The following is a 17,196-nucleotide window of genomic DNA, read 5'->3' as shown; positions in this document are numbered from 1 at the left end:
ATAAGGGGTAAGCCATTTAGGACCGAGATGAGGAGAAACTTCTTCACTCAGAGAGTGGTGAACCTGTGGAATTCCCTGCCGCAGAGAGTTGTTGAGGCCAATTCATTGGATATATTCAAGAGGGAGTTAGATGTGGCCCTTATGGCTAAAGGGATCAAGGGGTATGGAGAGAAAGCAGGAAGGGGGTACTGAGGGAATGATCAGCCATGATCTTATTGAATGGTGGTGTAGGCTCGAAGGGCCGAATGGCCTACTCCTGCACCTATTTTCTATGTTTCTATGTTTTGGGCGGGGGGGGGCAATTTCTACCCCTAGATGTTTAATTGTAAAATAGTTTCATAAATTATAAAACAAATGTCATTTTTTGAGAATTCGATTTCAAAAAAGAGACAAATTGGAGAACACATTGGCTGTCGAAAGCTGCTGGAGTTGGGGAGCATTATTCAGAAGAAAAAATCTGACGGGCCAAATTGCCCTGCACCCAAATTGGGGCAGCAACCATTGGGGGCGGGACTTGCTGTGCCCAATGCAGAAGCCCCACCCCTGCCGTGAAATTGCCCTTACCGCCACTCAACGGAAGCGGAGTGCAATCTTGAGCGCTCCAATTCCTTTGGGGCGGTAACCGGGGCGTTACCAGGGCGCTGAGGGAAGCGTTATGTGGATGCTATGTGCAGAACTGTCTGTCGCACTTCAATGATCCTTCCCTTCACGAAAAGGGGAAGGCCGCTGTGCACTCTGAAAGGTCTCTGATGTCCTCCACCAGGCCACCAGGGCAGCGAGGGACCAGGCCTGCAGTCCGGCTCCCAAAACGGAGTGTCGGGCTTCACGATGGCGGCCCAGATCACGCTAGGGCCGCCATGGTCGATCCGACCCGAGCGCCCGCAGGCAAATAAGATGGCAGCCCGGTGCGCGGGCGCCCTACCCTGAAAGGAACGCCCCGAGAGCGGATGTCGGCCAGCTTCGCGACCCGCGAGGCTAGCGCTGACATCCGCTCACGCCAACCTCACGGCCCGTGGGGCAATTTGCCCCGCAGGGCGGTGCAGGGTCACCGCGCACGGCCGTGATGCTATCGCCGGATGCGCGGTGGACCAGGGCCCTAACCGCGGGGCGCGCGCGCTGCCGTGGCAGATCCTCCCGGGAGGCGGTAACACCTGCCCCCCCTGGGCAAAAAGTCTCCTCCGCCCCGTTAGCGGCCCCTTGGAGGCACTAACGGGGCCTTAGAAAGGGGCAATTTCACGCCCTGGTTCGGGGATTGTGCTGATCGAGAGTCTCCTTTTGCAAAATGGCTGTCACAAATAACCTGCAAGTGTTTTTTTGTTCATTTTTGCTTTCCGTGCTGGACTCTTAAAAGGTATTTGGCTTTATAATATTTTAAAATTCCGCCCCCCCGCCCGCCAGCAATAACCTTGGGTTTGAATGTCCTTTCATTTTATCTTGTCACTGTTTACATGAACAATTTGGGCCTTTTTTCCTGACATACCGGGAGCTTGTTTGTGTTTGTGGAAGCTGTAATCACAAACTGAACTCATGAGAAGCACACACAGAGCACAAAGAATTGAAAAATATATCAGTTTAGGTGAATATTCACAGTGCAAAACAAAGTAAATAATGTGTGCCAGATGTTAGCCATTTGACCCTTGTTTTTAGGGCCCATGGGAACGATTTTCAGCAAGGCCTCTGACCGCCCAAGTGCCGCCGATGGCTGCCGAGGTACCGGACGGTACGTTGGGCGGAATATTCATCACCGAGGTCCCTCGAAGGGCGGCGGGCGGCAAATGGACGACGTACGCCGCCGGGAGGTCTCACTCTCGACAGCAGAGGCGCTTGCCGTCCAAGTGTCGCCGAGGATGGAGTCGGGCCTACGGTGAGGGTGGGGGGGCGTAGAAGAGCTGAAAATAAAAATCACAAATAAACAATACAAAAGCTATTTGAAGACCTTCAGGGGGACCCCGTGCAGGTAAGTGGGCGTTGAAAATTTAAAAAAAAAATGTTTACTTACCTTTTTTTCAGGTTCTTGAGTCTCGCCGTCGGGGACAGACCGGCCTCCAACCAGCGGCCCGCCCCCGTTCTGCCGCCGACTCCCGCCCGCATCAATGTGGGAGCTCAGCGAGCGGTTCCCGGCAGCTCTCCCTCCCGCCCGTTCCAGGCCAGCTCCAAAGTGACACTGGGTGGATCTTCAGGAGGAATGTTGGTGGCAATGGAGGGTGGGCCGCTGAATTCTGGCCCCCGTATCTCTGATAGGTTTGAAGATTGAGATGCATGCGGCCCTACCCGATATATATATATATATGAGTACTATTGTTCATCAATAGAACATTTTTAGTTACTTTTAACAGATTAATTTACTTTAAAAATGCCTCAGAAAACATGCGCTCCACAGAATATATCAAGATTGGTCACGATATTGATGTTCTTGGTTCACAAGTGACAAGGCCCCAGGTATGAAGATGGATTACTCATCCAGCACTGCTATTTCTCCACTTGGCAAATTACAGCAGCAGGGGTCACAGAGATAAAAACAAAATAAGTCCAATAGATGTGTGTGATGATAGAAATTTTGCAACAGATTTAGGATTTAATGCTCAGAAGCAACTTTAGATGATGTTAATTTACTGAAGAGTAAACTAAGCCACACTCCCTCCCACAGTAATTTCGTTCATGCTGTACTGTAATTCTAATTCTATTTCTGTGTCTATTTTAAATCTGATAGCTGACCACTTCAATGTTCTTCAGCTCAATGTCAGAGCACCTCAATAATCTTTGATATAGAATCTCTGCCTTGCACAAGAGAAACAAACGTACAACTCATGCCAATGACTGTTCAAGTGTACAAATTATGTGTAACTTCACATAAAGTTCAGTAACAGGCATCAGTAATAAACTAATAATTAAAACCCATTAGTTCATGATCATGTCAAGAAAACAAGCTACTACAAAATTGCTAGAACATTTTTCCCTCAGGAAATTATAAAATTACGTGATAGTTTCAAGTATGAGTTCCTGGAAACATTTAAATATTTTCAAACACCAGATATTCCCTTGGACATGCCCAGCAATCTGACAAGTTTTGTCTTTAACTATCCTTGGTATATGTGCTCATGAACACATTATATACTCAGCATGCAAGTACTTTCCATCCTACATTCAGAAAGATATGTTAATATATCCCCAACACAACATGCAAAGATGAATAAGATCTATGATCAAAAGAGTTTTGTTTGCAATCATATTTTACTCAGCTCCCTACTGTCAACATTATATGCATGAATATTCAACTTCAGGTTTCAGATTCTTCTTTTGATGCAACAAAACTGCCGAGCATATGACATAAGAACATAAGAACATAAGAATTAGGAACAGGAGTAGGCCATCTAGCCCCTCGAGCCTGCTCCGCCATTCAACAAGATCATGGCTGATCTGGCCGTGGACTCAGCTCCACTTATCCGCCCACTCCCCATAACCCTTAATTCCCTTATTGGTTAAAAATCTATCTATCTGTGACTTGAATACATTCAATGAGCTACCCTCAACTGCTTCCTTGGGCAGAGAATTCCACAGATTCACAACCCTCTGGGAGAAGAAATTCCTTCTCAACTCAGTTTTAAATTGGCTCCCCCGTATTTTGAGGCTGTGCCCCCTCATTCTAGTCTCCCCGACCAGTGGAAACAACCTCTCTGTCTCTATCTTGTCTATCCCTTTCATTATTTTCAATGTTTCTATAAGATCACCCCTCATCCTTCTGAACTCGAACGAGTAAAGACCCAGTCTACTCAATCTATCATCATAAGGTAACCCCCTCATCTCCGGAATCAGCCTAGTGAATCGTCTCTATACCCCCTCCAAAGCTAGTATATCCTTCCTTAAGTAAGGTGACCAAAACTGCACGCAGTACTCCAGGTGCGGCCTCACCAACACCCTATACAGTTGCAGCAGGACCTCCCTGCTTTTGTACTCCATCCCTCTCGCAATGAAGGCCAACATTCCATTCGCCTTCCTGATTACCTGCTGCACCTGCAAACTAACTTTTTGGGATTAGGGACTGGAGTGCATCATCACGCCCGGCAACCAAATTTTAATTTGATTTTACGTTTTAAAGTTTAATTTGTTTTAATTGCCGGTGCTTTTAGTGTTCCCCTCCCCTTTTATAGGGGGCACTTGGAAAAAATTGAATTCTGTGCCAAAAAAAAAAAAAATGGCATTGTAAATGTTGGTGTTTCCCCCAGATCGGGGGGCACGGTTTAATGTTTTTTTTCCGTTAACTCCCTAAAAGAGTTTCATGCACAAGGACCCCAGGTCCCTCTGCACTGCAGCATGTTGTAATTTCTCCCCATTCAAATAATATTCCCTTTTACTGTTTTTTTTCCCAAGGTGGATGACCTCACACTTTCCGACATTGTATTCCATCTGCCAAACCTTAGCCCATTCGCTTAACCTATCCAAATCTCTTTGCAGCCTCTCTGTGTCCTCCACACAACCTGCTTTCTCACTAATCTTAGTGTCATGTGCAAATTTTGTTACACTACACTCTGTCCCCTCTTCCAGGTCATCTATGTATATTGTAAATAGTTGTGGTCCCAGCACCGATCCCTGTGGCACACCACTAACCACCGATTTCCAACCCAAAAAGGACCCATTTATCCCGACTCTCTGCTTTCTTTTCGCCAGCCAATTCTGTATCCATGCTAATACATTTCCTCTGACTCCGCGTACCTTTATCTCCTGCAGTAATCTTTTGTGTGGCACCTTATCGAATGCCTTTTGGAAATCTAAATACACCACATCCATCGGTACACCTCTATCCACCATGCTCGTTATATCCTCAAAGAATTCCAGTAAATTAGTTAAACATGATTTCCCCTTCATGAATCCATGCTGCGTCTGCTTGATTGCACTATTCCTATCTAGATGTCCCGCTATTTCTTCCTTAATGATAGTTTCAAGAATTTTCCCCACTACAGATGTTAAACTAACCGGCCAATAGTTACCTGCCTTTTGTCTGCCCCCTTTTTTAAACAGAGGCGTTACATTAGCTGCTTTCCAATCCGCTGGTACCTCCCCAGAGTCCAGAGAATTTTGGTAGATTATAACGAATGTATCTGCTCTAACTTCTGCCATCTCTTTTAATACCCTGGGATGCATTTCATCAGGACCAAGGGACTTGTCTACCTTGAGTTCCATTAGCCTGTTCAGCACTACCCCCCTAGTGATAGTGATTGTCTCAAGGTCCTCTCTTCCCACATTCCTGTGACCAGCAATTTTTGGCATGGTTTTTGTGTCTTCCACTGTGAAGCCCGAAGCAAAATAATTGTTTAAGGTCTCAGCCATTTCCACATTTCCCATTATTAAATCCCCCTTCTCATCTTCTAAGGGACCAACATTTACATTAGTCACTCTTTTCCGTTTTATATATCTGTAAAAGCTTTTACTATCTGTTTTTATGTTTTGCACAAGTTTACCTTCGTAATCTATCTTTCCTTTCTTTATTGCTTTTTTAGTCATTCTTTGCTGTTGTTTAAAATTTTCCCAATCTTCTAGTTTCACACTAACCTTGGCTACCTTATACGCATTGGTTTTTAATTTGATACTCTCCTTTATTTCCTTGGTTATCCACGGCTGGTTATCCCTTCTCTTACCGCCCTTCTTTTTCACTGGAATATATTTTTGTTGAGCACTATGAAAGAACTCCTTAAAAGTCCTCCACTGTTCCTCAATTGTGCCACCGTTTAGTCTGTGTTTCCAGTCTACTTTAGCCAACTCTGCCTTCATCCCACTGTAGTCCCTCTTGTTTAAGCATAGTATGCTCGTTTCTGACACAACTTCCTCACCCTCAATCTGTATTGCAAATTCAATCATACTGTGATCACTCATTCCGAGAGGATCTTTTACTAGGAGATTGTTTATTATTCCTGCCTCATTACACAGGACCAGATCTAAGATAGCTTGCTCCCTTGTAGGTACTGTAACATACTGTTCTAAGAAACAATCCCGTATGCATTCTATGAATTCCTCCTCCAGGCTACCCCGTGCGATTTGATTTGACCAATCGATATGTAGGTTAAAATCCCCCATGACTACTGCCGTTCCTTTTTCACATGCCTCCATTATTCCCTTGAATATTCCTCACTATTTCATTGCATTTTATGAATTTGTACAGATTTGGCAGTTTAATATTTATTGGAAATTACATTTGCACAGTAAAAATATTGCACCATTACAAACATCAAGCTTGGAATTACACTGGGTGATCCCAGTAATCACCAACAACAATATTTATTTATCTAGTGCCTTTAACGTAATGAAATGGCTCAAGGCTCTTCGTGGAGTATTATGCGATAAAACAATTTGGCATCGAGCCGCAGAAGTAGAAATTAGTGCAGGTGACCAAAAGCTTGGTCAAAGACGTAGGTTTTAAAGAGCATCTTGAAGGAGGAAAGAGAGGTAGAGAGACAGAGAGGTAGAGAGATAGAGAGGTAGAGAGACAGAGATGTTTATGTCGGGAGTTCCAGAGCTTAGGGCTTAGGCAACAGAAGGCGCGGCCACCAATGGTTGAGCAATTATAAAGAAGGATGCTCAAGAAGGCAGAATTAGAGGAGCGCAGATATTTCATGGGTTGTGGGGCTGGAGGAGATTACAGCAATAGGAAGGGGCGAGGCCATGGAGGGATTTGAAAATAAGGATGAGAATTTTGAAATCGAGGCGTTGCTTAACCAGAAGCCAATCTCGGTCAGTGAGCACAGGGGTGATGGGTGAACAGGACTTGGTGCGAATTACGACACAGGCAACCGAGTTTTGGATCACCTCTAGTTTACGTAGGGTAGAATGTGGGAGGCCAGCCAGGAGTGTGTTGGAATAGTCAACTCTAGAGGTAACAAACGCATGGATGAGGGTTTCAGCAGCGGATGAGTTGAGGCAAGGCTGAAGACGGGCGATATTACAGCGGTGGAAATAGGCGGTTTTAGTTACGCTGCGGAGAGGTGGTCGGAAGCTCATTTCAGGGTCAAATATGACACCAAGGTTGCGAACAGTCTGGTTCAGCCTCAGTCAAGAGTTGGGGAGATGGATGGAGTCAGTGGCTCGGGAACGGAGTTTGTGGCAGGGACCGAAAACAATGGCTTCAGTCCTCCCAGTGTTCAATTGGAAAAATTTCTGCTCATCCAAAACTGGATGTCGGACAAAGCAGTCTGACAATTTAAGAGACTATGGAGGGGTCAAGAGAAGTGGTAGTGAGGTAGAGCTGGGTGTCATCAGCGTACATGTGAAAATTGATGCTGATTTCAGATGATGTCGCCAAGGGGCAAGATGTAGATGAGAAAGGGAAGTGGACCAAGAATAGATCCTTGGGGCACACCAGAGGAAACGATGCGATGACAGGAAGAGAAGCCTTTGCAGATGATTCTCTGGCTACGATTAGATATATAAGAATGCAGGCGAGTGCAGTCCCACCCAGATGGACGAAGGTGGAGAGGCGTTGGAGGAGGATGGAGTGGTCAACCATGTCAAAGGCTGCAGATAGGTCCAGAAGGTCGAGGAGGAATAGTTTGCCTTTGTCATTTGTGACTTTGATGAGAGCAGTTTCGGTACTGTGTCAGGCACGGTATCCAGATTGTAGGGATTCAACATGGAATTGCGGGAAAGATGGGCACGGATTTGGGAGGCATCCAACGTGCATTAACACATAAATATGAAATTCATTTGCCTGCCAATGTAGTAAAGGTGCTGACCCTGTTTAAAAGAGCGGAAAAAGGAATTCCATACCAACATCTTGATTACTCGTATCATAGTGCAATTTCAATCTCATTATTTTTACACCCGGAGACATTCCACAGTTAACATTTAGTGTGTGCATAACCTCAAATTGGCTTTAAAATGAAAACCGACAAAGTAATGATCATTTAATATTTGTTTTTCATCACTGGATTCATTTACTTAACAGGAAAAGCATTAACTTAACTGTAACAATGAAATATTCATAATAAAATAATGCCACTGGTAGATATGCCTTTGAGCACATACTTGTATGAGGAGAATGATTAATTCATTATAAGCACATAAGAACATAAGAAATAGGATCAGGAGTAGGCCATACGGCCCCTCGAGCCTGTTCCGCCATTCAATACGATCATGGCTGATTTGATCATGGACTCAGCTCCAGTTCCCCGCCCGCTCCCCATAACCCCTTATCCCCTTATTGTATAAGAAATTGTCTATTTCTGTCTTAAATTTATTCAATGCCCCAGCTTCCACAGCTCTCTGAGGCAGCAAATTCCACAGATTTACAACCCACTGAGAGAAGAAATTTCTCCTCATCTCTGTTTTAAATGGGTGGCCCCTTAATCTAAGATCATGCCGTCTAGTTCTAGTCTCCCCCATCAGTGAAACATCCTCTCTGCATCCACCTTGTCAAGCCCCCTCATAATCTTATACGTTTTGATAAGATCGTGTCTCATTCTTCTGAATTCCAATGAGTAGAGGCCCAACCTACTCAGCCTTTCCTCATAAGTCAACCCCCTCATCTCTGGAATCAACCTGGTGAACCTTCTCTGAACTGCCTCCAAAGCAAGTATATCCTTTCGTAAATATGGGAACCAAAACTGCACGCAGTATTCCAGGTGTGGCCTCACCAATACCCTGTATAACTGTAGCAAGACTTCCTGCTTTTATACTCCATTCCCTTTGCAATAAAGGCCAAGATTCCATTGGCTTTCCTGATCACTTGCTGTACCTGCATACTATCCTTTTGTGTTTCATACACAAGTACCTCCAGGTCCTGCTGTACTGCAGCACTTTGCAATCTTTCTCCATTTAAATAATAACTTGCTCTATGATTTTATTTTTGCCAAAGTGCATGACCTGACACTTTCCAACATTGTACTCCATCTGCCAAATTTTGCCCACTCACTTAGCCTGTCTATATCCTTTTGCAGATTTTTTGTGTCCCCCTCACACATTGCTTTTCCTCCCATCTTTGGTTACGTTACACTCAGTCCCTTCTTCCAAGTCGTTAATATAGATTGTAAATAGTTGGGGTCCCAGCACTGATCCCTGCGGCACCCCACTAGTTACTGATTGCCAACCAGAAACTGAACCATTTATCCCGACTGTTTTTCTGTTAGTTAGCCAATCCTCTATCCATGCTAATATAGTACCCCCAACCCCATGAACTTTTACCTTGTGCAGCAACCTTTTATGTGGCACCCTGTCAAATGCCTTCTGGAAGTCCAAATACACCACATCCACTGGTTCCCCTTGATCCACCCTGTTCGTTACATCCTCAAAGAATTCCAGCAAATTTGTCAAACATGACTTCCCCTTCATAAATCCATGTTGACTCTGTCTGACTGAATTTTGTTTTTCCAAATGTCCTGCTACTGCTTCTTTAATAATGGACTCCAACATTTTCCCAACCACAGATGTTAGGCTAACTGGTCTATAGTTTCCTGCTTTTTGTCTGCCTGCTTTCTTAATATTAACAGTATTGTTTCATCCAACATTCTTCTGTATTAATCTGACAGGCAATTGTTAGAACATCGACATTTATTGTTCACCATCGAGTCTAACAGGAAAATGGACCATTGAAAGAAAATGTTGATTTGTTCTCTTCAACTTTTTCCTATCTTATTTCTTCCTTCAAGCAAGATGTCCTGCCCAATATTTATCCCTCAATCAACACAACAAAAAAAAAACAGATTATCTGGTCATTATCACTTTGCTGTGTGTGGGATCTTGCTGTGCGCAAATCGGTTGCTGCGTTTCCCACATTACAACAGTGACTCCACTTCAAATAATAATTTAATTGGCTGTAAAGTGCTTTGGAACGTACTGAAGTCATGAAAGGCATGATATAAATGCAAGTCTTTCTTGTGTTAAGGGACAGTTTGGTATATTGACTTCTATGGTGCTCTGCCCCACGGGGGAGATTTTGAGTGGGGCGAGTTGAAATGTATCAATTTCATTTCCCCCAGAGATGTCACAAATTTTGTTCCATTTGATGCTCCATCTACAGGTGCAGCCAGGAAGAGATGTAATTCACCCACCAAAGGCAAGTGAGCTTGACTGATAAGCAGCCTTAGGAATAGAACTCACAACATTCTGGTCAGTTCAAGTCTTTCACCAGCTGAGCTACCTGGTCACCGGCCAAATCTGATGAAGACAAATAATATTTTGCAGCAATCTCATTTATTATTCATGTTCAGCTTCTGGAATGGAGCTCTTTATTTTTGGTGGGGACATGAATTATGTTTATTTCACTGTGGAAGAATGATTTTAATTGCCCATAACCATTACATTGGTAATTTATGTAACATAAGTGACATAAATAATACTAAATAATGTGCTGAAGCAAAAGATTGCTTATTTTATGGTGTACGACTGATGGACCTGTTTATCTCGACTCATGTGATATGATTTTTCCATTCCCAGCAATTGCTGATTTTGCAAATGGTACAAAAATTGAATACAACTGAGATCAGGAAGCAGCAAATGAAACAGCCACCACAGTGAAACAAAAACATGTAATAAATAGGATAAGCTAGCACACCCCTTCCCCTTTTCTATTTAACTTCTGTCCACCTAAATTAATTACTCTTAAGCGACAGTGCTACCTTTTCTGCATTTCTCACTCCCTAATCCTCACTTGCTCTTTAATTACCAAGTAAAGTATACTTGATCATCTGCATTCAGCCTAAAAGCAATGTCACAGCCACAGTATGTGGTTTTATGACAGCTCAAATCAATCACCAGCTCACTGTTTTATTATCAGCCGGGCTTGCTTCTATCTCGTATATCGCAGGGGACACCCTGCCAAAATGTAATGGCGTCAGTAGGGAAATAGATCAGAAAAGCTAGTCCGACTGAATGCAGTACTGGCACTAACTGCGTGTAAAATCCCAGTGAAATAAAACATTAAACGTTTATCTATTCTTCTGAACACGTCATTCATATTCTGCAAGTTAATGCTCCAAAAACACAAAGAAATACTTTGCACAATTATGTGCTCCATAATATCATGCGAGAGAATCAATAAATGCATGGGGAAGATGATTTTTTTCTGCTGTAAGCTCATCAGTTTTATTTCATAATGTAGATATTAATATCTAATGACATCCATTGGTATGAAACAGAACTTTGTTTGTACAAGGCGGTGAAGTAGTGGCAAGGTTTACATATATATGCTAATTTCTTTATCAGAGGATTGGTCAGCAGTACTATCCTTGCAGATTCAAGTTTTGTGCTATAGACCTTATTGCTGGAGAATTATCCTGAAAGAGTAAAATAACAATGTAAAGGCCCTGCCATCAGCCCACCGAGCATCCTTTGCATTGCCTTGAGGAATTTCACAATTCAAGCAGCTAATAGGATCAAAGGACAAATTTCATTCAATAAATTACCTTTCATTTCCTTGCAGAATCTCATTTCCCTTCATCCAAGAGAAGGTTGCTCTTGGGGAAGCTTTTGGTTTACATTCAATGATAACCTCACCGCCCATACTAACAGATATTAATTTCTTCAAGTGGTTCATTGAAAAATCAGGCGCTGATGCTGGAAAGAAAGGGAAAACAATTATGTAGCAGAAAAAAATAAATACCCCTGCAATACACAATTCAAATGGTCACAGCATAAATTTACCTTGGCTGATTCTTCGGGATAAACACGAATGCGTTACCCAAAGTCTCGTTTTTTGGGCCTTAAGTTTAACACAACTGTTCCAAATAAAAGTTTATTAATTGCTTATCGTGTTCATAAAGTTGCAAATAAAGGAAACCCCAGGGTACAAAGTGAATTTTGAATCTCTAAACCCTCAAAGACTAAAAGAACATTCCACCCTTGAGATCATGAAGAACTGAAAACTGAACCACACTGATATGGCTTAAGGTTCTCCACAAAAATCCAATAGTTTCTTAGTAGTTTACCAAATCAAATTCATAGGCCCAGATATTGTTGGCGTGGCACATCTCATGGCGAGCGCTGTGAATTGCAGAAACGAAGACAAAGGAAAAGTTAGAAAAAAATGTTTTTTTAACTCTTGGAACAATTTACTACCTGCAGGAGTGAAACTCCCATCGTTTCATTGCTCCCTTTCTGGGCCTCCAAGTTTGAGTGTCATGTCAGGACCATAAATTACGTCATGAACAGAGTCCGTCTGACATGAATTACCAGCCCTAAATGGCTGTGGCGAGATTAATTTGTATTAACGGCACAAATCCAGCCATTTCATGACACACAATATGGAGGCTCACGACAAGATGGTAAGTTTTTGGGTTTTGCGAGGCTAACGGCGGATTGCAAATCATCCAGCAATTTGTGGTAAATCAGAACTCATGGCGTATTCTTCTTCACCACAAGTTGGTGTTTTCCAATGCACTAATAATGGTGGGCTTCATGAACTCACCATTATTTTTCCAGCAATTTCTGGGCCATAGCGACAGCACTGAAATTACCTGCTCTCACTGGGCATACTGTTGAAGTATTATTGAAAAGTACTGTGACCAACATTATTCAGGTAAAATTGCTGCAACTTTACATCATATTTGTTCCCTGTGGTTCAAAAACATCATCTTTTAGGATACTGAAGTTAGAAGTGAATGGAATAGTTCTTCAACTGCGAGTAACAGTGTTTGGAGGATGTACCCGTTCTGAGGCAATGCACCAAAATCCTTAAAATGAAGACTAAAAATGTAATTCCTCCCCCACCCCCACCAACTGATAGTCTTTTCTGGTCTGAAACCCCTTTGTCTCTCCATAAGGGACTTTCTTGGCTTACCCAACCTTTTACAAACTTTTCACACTCCTGTTCCCATCCTCTCCTCTGTCCCCCCTCTCCTTCATCCTCCCAACTCCTCCATCCCCGTCCTCCTCCCCATCTCCTCTGACCTTCCACATCTCTCTTTGAATATTTCCTCCTCTTATTCTACCATCCTTTGCCCCTGCCCACTTCTTCCTCCTCTTCTGTTCCGATTCTAGCCTTGCGGTGTAATTGTTCGCTGAAACTGACCCTCTGAAATTGAGTGACAGATCCTGAACGAGTCCCGAACCAAACTAATAGCAACATACAAATGTGGATAAATAAGTTGTTCTGGCTACTGTCGCTCTCAGTGTTCCATTTCTCAAGACGTACATGCACACAGTTCTGAAAAATATTCAGCTTCTATCAGAACAGTAAGAGCTCTCACTACAGGCTTGCACCACAATCATTTCACCACACAATACAATCTCTGATTTTACTTGTCTGATCAACAAGCTTTTCACAGCGCGCCATCACTTTCTTCGTCTCCTGTGTACTCATTTGTCAGGTAATATGGTACACAGGGTCTTTTTTTAGGTACTAAGATGTTTTTCATATGTCAAGTGTCTGGGCCACACTCACTTTCTCCACTGACTATCACTGTGTATTCATAAATAAAGAATATTAATTATATTGAATCTTAGGTACCTATTCTAGACATTGTCATGATTAATAGGAAGTTACTAATTATGAACCGCCTCCAAGCAGTTTGTTCAGTGGAATGCAGTATTTTGGTCCATATAGTAGGTACTATTTAGTATGGATGCCATATAACATTGCCAATGTAGTCTTCATTAAGATGCCGCTGTACTGTGAGAAGACCATGATCTTACACTTGAAATCCTACAAAACAAGGTGTCCATCATAATAGTGTTTAAGCTCGGCTCCGTAGTGGCCTTTATAACCACAGAAATCTATCAGCAAACATTCTTCACAGCAGCTGCCTATCATTTCAGTCTTATTTTTTAATAAAGTCAACAGGAAGATTCTGTGTCTTTTGGGGAAAGAGTATCTAGATTTATTATTCTTAACACAATCTTTTGTCTGCTTGGGATTATATACATGCACTAAGATAGGGTGCACCTATCCAGTGAAAAACTTTGAGAATTGTTATCGCTGAATTGTAAGCCACACATTAATATTTATGAGCACCTTTAAGATGCTGAAGGCGATTTCTATCTTCCTCCATGGGCGAGCTGATCCAGTAGTAAAGGTCAGGGGGGAGGAGATGCATCAGGAGAGGGGGACCCTACCCAGTGACTGATTGTGGACTGTGATATCTTTGTGGGGCCAGGAGAACATTCCTGCTCCTCCTGGCCTTAGAAAAATCTACCCCCTCCAAAAATAATTCAAGCCCATTTCTGGGCGAGCCACCGGCGGTCTCTCCAAGGACCACTGATTAGGCCACTTACTGCCTGACACAACTGGAAGGAGGGCATGGTGTGCACACCCTCCCCATTCTTAACCAGAAATTACAAAAGTGATCCTACAACCAGCGTAGGACCCTGATTTGCATATGTAAGCAGCCTTTTCGGGCCATCTTGAGATGTGCCTATTTATAGACCTGCCTGAAACTTGCATTAGGCATACTTTGCTTGGTTGTCCAAGAAGTGGAAGAAATGGCCTCTAGCTCAATTTTCAACTGCCGGCTGTCCGATTTTCAGGCGAAAAATGGATGGCCAGCAATTGAAAATCTCCCCCTTAATTGTTCTCGAATACCATATGGAATCTTTAATAACATTGCTTTGTGTTTATTAATAAAAATGGGTTCGATAGCTTTCTGGAGTCATATTGGGCCCAACCTTCCCCAGTGATTTGCGCCATTTTTTTGGAGCAGGCTGTTCTTTTTGGCTGAAGTTGAAAAACCACAGTTTCCCCGATCAATTTGCACCGGCGTATCTCAGTTAGTTACGATTTTTTTAGGTCAGTTTTTTTTTCAGCCAATCCAATTCTCGGTCCCCATTCTCCTGGTCCAGTCCCATTCTCAGTCCCCGGTTCGTTCACACAGAGAGAGAGAGAGAGAGAGAGAATTGGAGGTAAGTTGCCACATAGGTGTTTTTCAATTATTTTAATGTGTTGGGAGCTGGCTGTATGCTTCCGCTCGCATTGTGTCCCTGGTTACCATGGCAGCCCGATCTTTTTGGTACAGAGCAAGGCTCCACCCACAAAACTAAAGGGCCGTTTAGGCTGCGCCAAAATGAAGAAATCCAACGGGGAAACTTAGAATCTTTTTTTTTGGTCTACTTAGGCCCCCAAAAAATCGGGCGTAACTCTTCAAGTATGCCAAAAAAATGCTTTGGGGAAAATTGAGCCAAAATTGTTGCTGTTGACACTCAGAAAAAAGCATTCTTCTGGTATTGACAAAGGTTGCTAATTTCCAACATAGAATTAAACGTTGGCAATGGGTTTCCGAAATGGTTTTATTAACGTCAATTAGAGCCATTATTAACTTGTGCGCAATCTAATTAAACGTACCCATATTTCAGTTTCTGTAGATTTGCATGATACCTCTTGAAATGTAGCAAAAACACAACAGTGGATTTAGTGCCACATGGCTAGCATCCTCCTTTCCAAGGAGGAATGTGATTTTAAGACATATAAATAAAGAACTCTCAGAAGAAGACCATATCTGATGGCGAGGTTCTAGACAGCTAGAATGTCATATGAAAGCCCGATGATGGGGTGGTGTCGATGGATCTCGAGGGTCGATAGATATACATTACTGAAGTCAGTAAAGTGGTTGCAGATGATACTATGGTGACTGTTGTGACTAGAACTGTTCTGCCTATGACTGTGAAAGTCTGAGAAACCCTGGACTACTTCAGTACTGGAACATTACAATCATCTGACTGTGGGGGAAGTAGATTATTTGGCCTTTAGTTAAACAACAATGTTTGCTTACACTCAGAAAGTGACCGATATACAGGTTGAGGTTCATCCGTTTCCACAGAATTGTGGATGATCAGTTAGAGAGATGACAGTAATTCTATACCAGTGCAGGCTTCCCCAAGGTTTTGGATGCCATTGACTATATTCATTTGGAATAAGTTCATGCATATCAGACGGTGTAATATCAACCACCTGGATTTTCAAAAAGGAACAAATATGGAGATGGTTTATGATACATAGCAAATGACCAGATGTGAAAGTGTGCAGGATCAAAATATGACTTCCTTATCCTTGGCCATTTTGTTGTTGTTGAGAAAACAACAGGATAGGTCGATTCTCATAACAGGAACAAAGGAACAGGAGTAGGCCATTCAGCCCCTCGAGCCTGTTCCGTCATTCAATGAGATCATGGCCGATCTGTATCTTAACTCCACCCACCCACCTTGGCTCCTTATCCTTTTATACCTTTGTTTAGCAAAAATTATCAATCTCAGATTTAAAATGATGAATTGAACTAGCATCTAGCGTTTTTGTGGGAGAGTGTTCCTCACTTCTATCATCCTCTACATGAAGAAGTTTTTCCAAACTTCTCTCCAGAATGGCCTTGTCCTAGATTCTCCATTCGGAAAAAAATTCTCTCGACCCGATCAATTACTTTCAAAATCCTAAAAACCTCAATCAAATCATCCCTTAACCTTCTATTTTCCAGGGAATACATGCATGGTGTATGTAATCTAACCCTTTCAGCCCGGGTAACATTCTGGTGAATCTGCATTGCACTCCTTCCAAGGCAAATGCTTTCCAAGTTGCGGTGCCCAGAACTGTCCAGCACCTCGAGTCTCGTCGCCGAGAGCATGCAGAAATCAAGCGCAGGAGGCGGAAAGAGCGTGCGGCAAACCCGGTCCCACCCACCCTTTCCCTCAACGACTATCTGTCCCACCTGTGACAGGGACTGTGGTTCTCGTATTGGACTGTTCAGCCACCTAAGGACTCATTTTAAGAGTGGAAGCAAGTCTTCCTCGATTCCGAGGGACTGCCTATGATGATGATGCCCAGAACTGTACACAATATTCCAGATGTGGTCTAACCAGGGCTTTGTCTAGCTGTAGCTGCAGCAAAGCTTCCTCTCCTTTATATTCTAGCCCTCTAGTTATAAAGGCTAACATTCCAGTAGCGTTTTTGAATATTTTATGTACCTGAATACCACAATTTTACGATATAGATTACACATAGATAGAAATAAAAGATAATACAGGATCAATCTTACTCATAGTGGTAGTCTACAGACCACCTAAGAGTGGAAAGGAGGTGGAGGAAGAAATATGCAAATAAATTAGGATAAATTAGAGTAAAAAACATAGAATAATAGCCATGGAGGATTTCAACTACCCTGAAAGTAATTGGCCAGAAGTGGTAGGTAAAGGGAATAAGGAAATTGAGTTCCTACAACATGTATAGGACTCTTTTCTAACCAGTATGTAAGAAGCCTAAAAAGGGAGGATTCACTACTGGATCTGGCAGATAAG

At 42.8% G+C, this 17,196-nt stretch overlaps 1 protein-coding gene across 3 annotated transcripts in view; it reads right to left on the bottom strand.

Annotated features, from left to right (window-relative positions):
- Window positions 1-17,196, bottom strand: part of LOC139277132 (contactin-4-like) — a 1,961,053-nt gene that overhangs the window by 813,576 nt on the left and 1,130,281 nt on the right. For all 3 annotated transcript variants that reach the window (XM_070895154.1, XM_070895156.1, XM_070895155.1), the window contains exon 11: window positions 11,388-11,538. In XM_070895154.1, coding sequence (XP_070751255.1) covers window positions 11,388-11,538 — 151 coding nt within the window. The remainder of the gene's footprint in view (window positions 1-11,387; window positions 11,539-17,196) is intronic.

The sequence above is a fragment of the Pristiophorus japonicus genome, chromosome 12 (assembly GCF_044704955.1).
Source record: "Pristiophorus japonicus isolate sPriJap1 chromosome 12, sPriJap1.hap1, whole genome shotgun sequence".
NCBI classification, from domain to species: Eukaryota; Metazoa; Chordata; class Chondrichthyes; family Pristiophoridae; genus Pristiophorus; species Pristiophorus japonicus.
This window is presented reverse-complemented; position numbering and strand designations above follow the sequence as displayed.